Genomic DNA, 10,913 nt, shown 5'->3' with positions numbered 1-10,913 from the left:
TTTCAAAAAGCTTGGAGATCAATGATGGACCACCATTCACATGAACCACCAAGCTAAGTCATGGATTTAGCATTTGTGCACAACCCTTCCTCTAGTTCACAATCATGTCACGGTCAAGACTCAATTAGCAAAAGCTAAGCATATACTTCAACCCTTTTTTGTTGTCAAAATATAGTCCTTAAAACGTAAAAAATTCACTAAATTACATTGGTATCATTACTTTACAAGTTCGTATAACCTTTTAAATAAATACTTTGTTTGTCGTCCTTTAGTCTAAACGAAACAACAATTATATTGCACACCAACTATGCTACAGAGTATTACCTCGATATAAAAACGTTATATTACCTGTTCAGATGTAAAGTTACAATCACTACCATCACGAGATATGATCTTATACCTTTATTCTCACATTGCACAATAATTCCCATTGAGACGTTAATGAATGAAACATTTCTAAAGACAAGATGTTTGATTTGCCGTCTTGACCTCTTCTCTACAAAGAGATAGTTATAATAAATAAACAAACCATATTATATATCTCAATCAAAATCAATACAGGGTGGATCAAAACCAAATTAGAATAATCACATTGCCAAAAAAATATTGGACCTCCATTTTGTCTGCCTTGAATAAACTAACATTAAAAATAAACAAAACAACAAACATTGGCGCCAACAACTAAATAGGCGAAATTATACCATTTTGGAACAATAGATCTACTGCCATAATTTGTGTTCTTCTCATTTTCATTTCTCTCTGATTTTTTTTGTTTGATCCAATAAAATTAATTTTTTTTAAAAAAATCGAAAAAAATGAGCGGCAGCGATGCGGAGCTGAAGAAACCGTTTCTTCATACGGGTAGTTGGTATCGGATGGGTGGATCAACCGGGAAAGATCCGATTAGTAGTGGTGGAAGTTTGATGATGGGTTCAAGACAATCAAGTATTTTTGGGTCCATTGCTAATATGAGTGAATCCGCCATTTCCATTGTTTTTTGTGTTCTTGTTGTTGCTCTTGGTCCCATTCAATTTGGTTTCACTGTAAATTTTCTTACTTTTTTTTTTCTTTGATTGTTTTATTTTTTTTTTTTTAATTTGTTGATTTGGGATTTTTTTTTTTTTTTTCTATGATTGTAGTGTGGGTATTCATCACCAACACAATCTGCCATCATGAAGGATCTTGACCTTAAAGTCTCCGAGGTGCGAATGTTTTTTTTTAATCGATGATTGGTTTGAGAGTACGTTGATGAATCAATGACGGGACGTGTAAGGTTAATTTACTTAGAATGAAGCTTAATGATTTAATTTGGTTAATATTGATTGAGGTGACAGTTCTCCTTGTTTGGATCATTGGCAAATGTGGGAGCAATGGTGGGGGCAATTGCTAGTGGCCAGATTTCTGAATACATTGGACGCAAAGGGGTATGATTTTTTTATTTTTTTTTCAAAACATGTAATTTGTTGGTGCTGCATAATTTTTAATTATTATTGTATGGTTTGTAACTATGGTATTTGTGTGAATTGTGTCATTGCCACCAATTACTAGGTGTCTTATACGATACGAAAATTTCAATTTTTATGAATGTTTGTTGTACTGTAATGTAAGTTTCTGATTGTGATGTTCTGGTTTTGATTACAGTCACTGATGATTGCTTCAATCCCAAATATAATTGGATGGCTTGTTGTGTCATTTGCGAGAGTAAGTGTGCAATTGCATAAGCATTGTGCTATTTGCCTAGTCTTTGTCTGTCCTGATGCTCATATACATCTTTTTTTTTTTATGTCTGCATCCTACTGTTGCGCTTACTGTAGGATATCTCGTTTCTATACATGGGACGGCTGCTGGAAGGTTTTGGTGTTGGCATTATTTCCTATACGGTAAAGCCTTTCAGTCATCAGAGATTCATAGTTGTCGAATTGACTTTGTATATGATGTTTGAGAAGTTCTGTAATGATCTTTTTTGTGTATTAGGTGCCTGTTTATATAGCCGAAATAGCACCTCAAAACATGAGGGGAATGCTTGGATCAGTGAACCAGGTGATTTTCTGGTTTTACTACGATTTTAGCTGATCATTTGTATCATTAATGATGATTACCATGTCTTCTTACAATTACTAATCCAAAGCTAAGTACTTAAGACTGATTAGTTGAACAATCTATTTCAATTTCAGCTCGCTGTTACCATTGGCATAATGCTTGTTTACCTACTGGGAATTTTTGTTGAATGGAGAGCACTTGCAATTATTGGTATGCTATTTTTATGTATACTTTATGCTTACTACTCTAGATGATTGATGTAGCAAAATGTTAACACATTTGATATTAATATAAAAATATAGTGTTAATGCTGAGATTAGAGCCAGTAAGGTAAACCTCCTATATAGACTTACAGCCTATGGATTTAGATTGATGGAATTTTCAGAAAATCATAGATCGCAGTACACGAGTATCTCATTACAGACCAGATCTTAAAGGGAGACATCAATTCTGCAAATTCCTACCTCTGCCTTGATGAGAAGCTGTTTGTGTGATTCAAATCTGTGACCTAGGACAATGTGACCACTTCTCTAATGTAGACCTTCCATGACATTGTAATACAGAATAATTTTCCTTATTATTGCAGTTTATCCATCTAGGAAGCTGGTTTCTTCCAAACTTATAGCATCACTTCTCCCTCGAAGGACTGCATTCTATCATCATTATTTAAGCTATTCTGAATCCTAATCCTCATATGTTGCAGGAATTTTGCCTTGTGCTGCGTTGATTCCTGGGCTATTTTTCGTACCTGAATCTCCTCGCTGGCTGGTAAAAGCCATCAATATGGCTGTATATTAAATATCTTTGTTCTGATGTATCACATATAACTTTTGTTTCCTGACTTTCTCAGGCGAAAATGGGAATGATGGAAGAATGTGAAGCATCTTTGCAAGTTCTGAGAGGATTTGATACAGATATTTCTGTTGAAATGAATGAAATCAAAGTAATCAGCTTAAGTTACTTTAGTTCTTTTTCCAAGTTAATAAATATGTTTATTTAATTGTAGTGAGTTCTTACTCAATGTGCTGTAATGCAGAAATCTGTGGCATCATCCCGCAAAAGAACAACAATTAGCATCTCACACCTCAAGAGGAAAAGATATTGGTTCCCATTGATGGTAGAACGGTTTGTTTAAGACTATGGTTTTATTTTTTCGTTACTAACCTCCTAAGACGTTCGAAATCTCTCCTCTAATGCTATGCTAATGTGCTGCAGCTGGGAATCGGTTTGCTTTTGCTTCAGCAACTCTGTGGTATCAACGGGATTCTGTTCTATTCCCGCACCATTTTCGAAAAGGCAGGTTAGAAACAGTTGGTGACTGCATTTGAACTTTAAATCCTGCAAGATGTATCAAACATGTTGAAGCAGAAAAATTATCCAATCTCAAAAATATTTGGAAATGTGGAGGCTAATATGTCCTGAAACATGTACTATAAGCTTCATTTATATATCGGTATGGTATTCTCTAATATACCACAAATTGGACAGGTATCTCTGAGGGTGCTGCTGCCACATTTGGTCTAGGAAGCATTCAGGTAACTAGATCTGAGTTCCTTACTTATTAATTCTGATGATTAATGGCAAACTGTAAACTCAAACTTTCATCTTTCTGGGAAAACAAACAGGTAGTTGCTACTGGAGTTGCCACTTGGCTGATGGACAGGGCTGGCCGCAGGGCTCTGCTAATAGTATGTTGTTGATATATAATTGAATTTGGTGTGGTTATATACATGCATGTAATTAGAATTGACAGCCTTGAATCATAACAGGTATCTTCAGTTGGAATGACTGTTAGCCTCCTCCTCGTCTCAGTTGCATTTTTTCTCGAGGTCAGTAATCAGTATGGCTTACTTCATTTTGCATTTGCATACATATAAATACTTGAGCCGATCATGAGCCAGGCCAGCCTTTACATTTAGGTCCATGCGTGATGGAGTTGAGTGCTATATAGAATAGGTCCGGGTCAGTAACTTCTGCTTAAATCCAGTTCGATCCAATCAGTTAGAGCCATACATGATTGGTTCTAGACTTCTAGTAAACGCCTATCCTGTTTATGCTCACAGCAAAATGTAGCCTGCTGCCCCAAGTGGGGAGAAAGATCCTTTTCCAGGACTACAATTTATGTTGTTAATCATACTAATTTACCTATCATGGTGCATGATATTACTCATCTTTCTGATATTGAATCCTTTTATAAAGCAAAAAAAAAAAAAAAAAAAAAAAAAAAAAAAAAAAAAATACTGATAAGCTGATCAAGTTTAGCAATAAATAAAAATTCCTTGAAATTTGCCGTCTGTGTAATGCCTCCTACTCTCTATATTGTTGGCAGGATATCTTACCAAAAGACTCAGGTTTCCACAACACGTTAAGCATACTCTCTGTCATAGGCCTTGTGGTATGCTTCTGGCTCAAACTCCATACCCTCAACTTAAATAAAGAAAAAACGAAATATTTAAGGCCTCTTTTATTTGTGCAGGCTATGGTGGTTTTCTTTTCTTTGGGAATGGGGCCCATTCCCTGGCTTATTATGTCTGAGGTATGCCATTGAACTAATGCTTAAACCATTCCATACGATACGGAAGGTTTTAATCTATAGTTGGTTCCATATTTTCGTATTTTCAACTTGTTCTGAGTCCTTCTGATCTCTTTGACCTTGATGTCGTAGGCTTGTGAAGTAGCTGCTAAATTTTCATTTTCTGATGCATTTGGAGTTGTACAACAGTATAACCTGTCGAGAATGTCCATTTTTATTGCAAGAATGAACTGAATTTTTCATGTTTTGCCTTCCGTTGGACTTGACTAGATTCTTCCAACAAGCATAAAAGGCCTCGCTGGGAGTGTAGCAACAATGGCAAACTTTCTGACTTCATGGGGTATCACAATGACTGCAAACTTGCTGCTTGGTTGGAGTAGCGGAGGTGATTCTTTTTCCTCGTCTTTATGATCATTATGCCATTGTTCAATTTACCTGATTTTTACTAAACTGAATATTATTACTGATCATATCGATTTTTAAGTATCTTCTTCTATGAAAGCTCTGAGTGCATAAAAGCCTAAGCATCGGATTCATCTTGCTCTAGCATTTTTATCTCAGGATAATTCCTAATTTTCCTATTATTTGCAGGAACCTTTACCATCTACACATTTTTTGCTGCTTTTACTGTAATCTTTGTGGCAGCATGGCTTCCAGAGACAAAAGGAAAAACGCTAGAGGAAATTCAAGCATACTTCAGATAGAAGCAGGTTGTGGTTATCCCTATTTTCACTCAGCATTTCATGAGTTTGCAGCATACAGAAAAGACAGAGGAAGGGAAAAAAGTTTTGCATTCCTCCAGTATATACTGAAAAACGACTGTTGTGAGAAATTTTGATCCTGTACTGGGACAACAATGTTACATGTTCATTTCATTTCATTCATTTGTTGATTGTTGTACAAACAATACGCATTATATGCGCTAATATATATCATTATTCAGATCTGGAACAACACAAATTGGAATTTTTTTTTTCTTTTTTTGGTGTGTGTGATCTAATCACACATCTAATTCTACAAATTGAGGGCTTGCGATAAGGAAATGCTCTGTCCAAAAATAGCTAGTTACATTGAAATAGTGTGTTTTGAATTAGTTATGTAACAGCTGAATCTGGACGAAGGTAGTAATCTTACTTATGATCGACTCCATCAGCATACACAGAAGCCAAGAATCGCTTGAGACATCGATTGTACACACAAGGTCTTTCCAGGTGAACCAGATGACCTGCCTTCTTTATGCCTTCATACGACGCTTTGTCTCCAAGTTTCCTGCAGATATCATCAGGCACATACATGCACAGTATCTTAGTTTCTTGGACATTATACTGATAGGTACTCATATTCGTCAACAATAACATCCAATATTAACAAGATTAGACAACAAAATGTAGAACATACTCTTTCATTTGCTGCGCAATCTCCATCGTGAAAATCTGATCATTCTCTCCCCATAAAAGATGGATTTTCTGTGTACAAAACCAGCAAAAATTAGAAGGTACATAGGAGCATATGTCATCAGTTTATAACTTATGGTATGCAGGAGACGTATTTAATTTTATAAACAAACAAAAATTCTCTCCGTTTCAAAATAATTTTCAAACTCTTTTTATTTGGAAAGTTCGGACATCTCAAAATACTTTTTAAAACTTCTTTAGAAGTGAAAACGACCATATTATAACACAATTAATATCAACGTACATTTCATCTAATTTGTTTTGTTTGATCTCACTAGAGGTGTATTATCTTTCAATCCTTTTTTATTCTACTTTTATTGCGAAGTTTTATGATTAGTTCCCTTAATGTTGTCAAACCAAAGCGTGAAAATTATTCAAAGACAAAAAGAGTACTAAATGAAGAAAAACATAGTAGGAGAAAGAGCGAGACCTGTGTAAAGTTAGGGATATCAGGGTTTTGTTTGGCAATGACCAAAGCCTCAAGGAGTTCACTTCTCTCCTTTCTATTGGTAAACATCACCTGTCAATGTCATTTTCAATTTCTAATAGTAAGATGCTGCACACAACCACATTAATACACTCAAAACATATCTTTTGATGCAAGTAAGCATTAAATTTACATATGAATAGAATAGTGTAATTCAAACCCTACCCCTCATTTTCAGAAATTTAAAGACCTTGTAATTAAATTTGAATCTTGTAAATGTCAATATATCAATTTTTTTATAGATTGATATGAGCAATAATCTTTTTTATGTTATTATTGCTTAGCTTCCTTCTCTTAGAGCGGAGATTATAAAAAACATAAAATTCTGAATTAGAATATTAGTAAAAAGAGATAAAATATTCACTTGTGTTAGAGATATAAGATATCAGAATATATTTAAAAAAAAAAAAAACTTACTGAGTACTTTTACAATCAATCAACCAATTAATTAACTAGAAGTACAACAAGTTTCAAATCTCAATGTACTACGGTACTACCCAACTAAGCCATTCACTTTTATTAACTCTACCAATCTATTACCATGCATCAATGATTGTATGTACTCCTTCGGTTCTCAATATTTGACTCGACCTACCATGCATCACATGCACATCATAGTACCAGACTTTTAATATTATGAAGTATGGTGTATTTTTTTTTTTCTCTTTTTTTTTTAACTTTTATTTTTTTGTCTTAAAGGAACTAAACTTCTTTTGACCTAAAACTTTAAGTAAAACCATGGTCCCATAAGTAAAAATTTAATGTTCTAAAGTATGCATAATGTTTTCTAATACTCCTTCCTTCTCATATGACGAATTTAGTAAATTATATAATTTAATATCTCGATTTGGCCCTTACTCTTTAATTTGACCCTCTAAAACAAGTAGATGTACTGTAGTTATTAGTTGAACAGCTAGATAAAAGAATAAAATAAAAAATTACTCCATAATAATAATAAAAAAAAATAAATGAATAATAATAATAATTATTATTATAATAATAATAATAAACGTGTTTAATTATTACACATCGTAAATCAAAATTTAAAGAGGCCCTTATACTCTAGGTTGCACCTATACGGACATGGACACAGACACGGGTACGATACGGACACGGCAAAACGGCAATCCTAAAATAGGGGACACGGGTACGGCAAATAACAAGACAAATAATATATAAAAAAACGAGATTTTGACAACTTATTCAACAAAATACTAAATAATTAACCTTAAAACAGGTCATTTACCGTAGCTAAATAATATTTTCCTAATTCACATACAATAATGTGCTATGAAATGTATTTTGAAGGCGCTCATATATAACTCTTACCTTTTTCTTTCATACTTTACCTTAACTTTCTAATTAAAAAAGTTAAAAAGATGAGGTGACATATCAAAATGCAAACCGGATCGAATCATAGTAGGATACGATTCGTCTCAAAGTGTCTAAATATATTAAAAAAACCGGATGAATTTTTATGTGTGTCCGTTGTGTGTCGAACGAGTGTCGGTGTCCGACACGACACGGCTATTGGACTAAGTGTCCGTGCTTCCTAGCTTATACTCCGTATTTAATTGGCCTGGGAAGGTAGCAACGTAATGCTAATGATGAAAGAATGATGGTGACATGTATAACAAAAAGGAGGGTGTAATATTCAAAAAGTAGGTGATTGAATTTAAGGGCTCTTATGTATTTGGCTATGACATTATTTGAGAATATGACATTTGCATCGATATAAATGCACATTATCCCATATTTGTAGGGTAAAAATGTTGATTGCAATCCTTAAAGCATGTTTCTAATTTGGCTCTTGCTGAACACCTGATTCACCTAATTAAACACTTTAATCACCCACCCCTAACAACCCCTCATTCCTCACATCAGCAAAAATAGAAAGGACGAATTATGAAATGAATTAGATCAAGTGATCAATTGTTTTTATTGGAAATACGTAATAATTGTGAGAGGTTAAATTAAGAGTTTAATCGATTCTTATCCAATAGGTTGGATGATTGTCATTTTATGTGTACTTATATCAATCTTCCTACTCTATTGGTGACCTTCCGATCAGACTCTAAAAAGAATAAAAGATCTGTGTAATATTTGTTACTAAGATTACCAACCCTTATTTAATCATGCTATGACGACTATACACATATTCTAAAATTAATATATATCATAAATTCATAATGGGCTTCTAAAATAAAAAGAAATAAATAAAACTACGTAGGTATGCATTTATCTAAAAAAGAGGTGGAGGTAAATGTGCGTAAATGAAGTATTATATTGCTCCAACCATAAGAGCATTGTTTATATTTTCTTATATACTTTTTTTTGTACATAAGGATCAAATTAGCTAGTGTTTTAAGCTTTTAAAATTATATATACAATTGATTTCTTATATTGGAAGCTTAAATAATACATTTAACTTTGATTTTCACTAAGACGAATTATATTCCAGATTAAACCCTATTATACAGCATAGAGCACAATAGTCGAGGAATATCAACTAAATTAGTAGGTTAAAATTCTGAGATGGCATATAAAACATGGGATCAAAAGTTCGAATCCTTTGAATATAATTGTAATAGGAAAAAGGCTAAGTAGCTAAGAGTTGAAGTTAAGTTACCTCAAGGTAATCCTTGTGCAAGCGATCAGGAAACCACAACTTCTTATGAGTTGCAATCTTAAGCAAAGTTTTCAAACCCTTCACCGACGTCGGCAACAGCAACTCCGACGATGACTTAAACCCCATCCTATTCAACTCCGCCTCACTGATCGACTCCGTCATAGCCAAGATCGAACCCGACACCACCACCGCCTCCACAAGGTCCGGCCACAACTCCGCCAGCTTAAACGCAACCATCCCACCGTAACTAAACCCTACAAGAGTGCACCTAGTAACACCCAGCTTCGCCAACGCCGCCGCCAGACACTCCGCCTGAAACGTCGGAGACCTGTCTGTATTACCAGTGCATGACTTCCCAAAGAATAGGAGGTCAGGCACGTAGACAGAATATTCCTTAGAGAGAGCTCCTACTTGAAATTGCCACGTTACAATACCCTCGGCCGCGAACCCGTGGATAAGGACTACCACGGGTTTCGGCTTCAAGGGTTGTTTATTACTAGGTTTTTTCTTTTTGTTTGGTTTTGGTAGAGTCTCCGCAGGAACCCAGAATGACATAGAGGTTCCCGCGGGCTCAAGCTCCACGGTTGTTGGCCGGATACCAGCCATTTTCATTAGGCCGTGGAGGAGAGGCTTTTGGGCTTCCACCAGGTTCACCATTATGGTGTAGAGAATTAACAAGCAAAGTTACTAGAAGACAGAAATGAAAAGCAAAAGGGGGAGAGTTGAGGCTTATTATAAAGGGTTAGTTGTAAAACTTACGTGTAACAGATTAAGGAATTGTGGGGAGTTTGGTGATGAGTTGTTATCTAAAAATGTGAGTTGATTTATAACATGGAAGTATTTAAGGCATGTACTAGGAGTATATAGTAACTTATGTAAGAGAATTTGATTGATTTGAGAGTTGAAAAGAAGTTTATACTAGTATTAGAGATTTCTTATAATATGGTATATACTTGTATTATTATAGAATGACTATAAAATATGGTATGAATAGTTAGTTTAGCTGCTAATTGGTCAAGTTCAGATGGTGTAGATAGAAGTTTGGTGCCGATGTCCCGTTTCCACTGACCGCGTAAGTGCTGGCGCAATTCAACGATTTTTGTGGGGATTTTTGGCTATTGATATCCAAGAAGTAAATAATTGTTCCGTTCTTTTTTAATCGAACTGCACATCATTTTATAACATTAGTATCCTAATTATATTTTAGTAAAAATTATAGAGTATGAAAATTGGTATTTTGAATTTATAAATTGGGACAAATTAAACAAAATCCACATATATGACTATGTTTTTCTTAATTAGATACTACTGATAAATTATAAAAGAATGTGTTAATAAGGGATCCTTCCTCTAAAGTATCTCTAGTGGTTGGACTTAAACTCCCAACCTTGAGGGTTGAAAGGTGTTCTCCTTTTCACTAAGTCAAACTTAGATTGATTTAATCATGCATATTTTATTAAAGGTTTGATAAATGAGACAGGTTTATTAGTAATTATTCTAATTAATACTCAACGTATAAGAACTAAATTTTGATTGAAACATACGAAAGTACATTGATTATGGGGTAAAGACCAACATCACATGAAATATAATGAGAGCGTGAAAGAAATAGAGAAATTACGAGTATGCATCACATATGTTGAGTGTAAGTGTAATACGTTTCTATTTTAAATAAGACTATAAGAGTGAGATTTCTTGTGAATATGGTAATATATACTTGTAATATTAAGTACAGAAGTATTCCGTAGTTAAGTTGCAGTTTGTTAATTT

General features: G+C 34.3%; 2 protein-coding genes across 3 annotated transcripts; one reads left to right on the top strand and one right to left on the bottom strand.

Moving 5' to 3' along the window:
• The first annotated feature begins 492 nt into the window (after nucleotides 1-492).
• LOC110685800 (sugar transporter ERD6-like 6) lies at nucleotides 493-5,515 on the top strand. Of its 2 annotated transcripts, XM_021862325.1 has the most exons (18): nucleotides 500-1,043; nucleotides 1,140-1,202; nucleotides 1,335-1,424; nucleotides 1,642-1,701; nucleotides 1,815-1,880; nucleotides 1,975-2,040; nucleotides 2,175-2,250; nucleotides 2,744-2,808; nucleotides 2,891-2,983; nucleotides 3,077-3,157; nucleotides 3,256-3,340; nucleotides 3,529-3,575; nucleotides 3,666-3,728; nucleotides 3,810-3,869; nucleotides 4,370-4,435; nucleotides 4,517-4,576; nucleotides 4,844-4,958; nucleotides 5,165-5,515. In XM_021862325.1, exons 1-18 carry the CDS (start codon nucleotides 816-818, stop codon nucleotides 5,275-5,277), a joined length of 1,497 nt encoding a protein of 498 aa, XP_021718017.1. In that variant the 5' UTR covers nucleotides 500-815; the 3' UTR covers nucleotides 5,278-5,515. The 2 variants fall into 2 exon arrangements, with proteins under 2 accessions (XP_021718018.1, XP_021718017.1); XM_021862326.1 differs by lacking the exons at nucleotides 4,844-4,958; nucleotides 5,165-5,515 and adding an exon at nucleotides 4,706-4,835 and having other exon boundaries at nucleotides 493-1,043.
• Nucleotides 5,420-10,019, bottom strand: LOC110685801 (epoxide hydrolase 4-like). Its single transcript, XM_021862327.1, has 4 exons — nucleotides 9,144-10,019; nucleotides 6,458-6,547; nucleotides 5,972-6,039; nucleotides 5,420-5,842 (listed from the first exon to the last, which is right to left on the bottom strand). The coding sequence occupies exons 1-4, from the start codon at nucleotides 9,798-9,800 to the stop codon at nucleotides 5,704-5,706; spliced, it is 954 nt and encodes a 317-aa protein (XP_021718019.1). The 5' UTR covers nucleotides 9,801-10,019; the 3' UTR covers nucleotides 5,420-5,703.
• Nucleotides 10,020-10,913: the final 894 nt, after the last annotated feature.

The sequence above is a fragment of the Chenopodium quinoa genome, unplaced genomic scaffold (genome assembly GCF_001683475.1).
Source record: "Chenopodium quinoa cultivar QQ74 unplaced genomic scaffold, ASM168347v1, whole genome shotgun sequence".
NCBI lineage: Eukaryota > Viridiplantae > Streptophyta > Magnoliopsida > Caryophyllales > Amaranthaceae > Chenopodium > Chenopodium quinoa.
This window is presented reverse-complemented; position numbering and strand designations above follow the sequence as displayed.

Coding starts and splice junctions, on each gene's coding strand:
- LOC110685801 (XM_021862327.1), bottom strand. CDS start 9,800: ATGGTGAACCTGGTGGAAGCCCAAAAGCCTCTCCTCCACGGCCTAATG. Junction 6,040..6,457: donor ATATCCCTAACTTTACACAG/GTCTCGCTCTTT, acceptor TTTTGTACACAG/AAAATCCATCTTTTATGGGG. Junction 5,843..5,971: donor ATTGCGCAGCAAATGAAAGA/GTATGTTCTACA, acceptor TGATATCTGCAG/GAAACTTGGAGACAAAGCGT.
- LOC110685800 (XM_021862325.1), top strand. CDS start 816: ATGAGCGGCAGCGATGCGGAGCTGAAGAAACCGTTTCTTCATACGGGT. Junction 1,881..1,974: donor TTGGCATTATTTCCTATACG/GTAAAGCCTTTC, acceptor TTTGTGTATTAG/GTGCCTGTTTATATAGCCGA. Junction 4,959..5,164: donor GCTTGGTTGGAGTAGCGGAG/GTGATTCTTTTT, acceptor TATTATTTGCAG/GAACCTTTACCATCTACACA.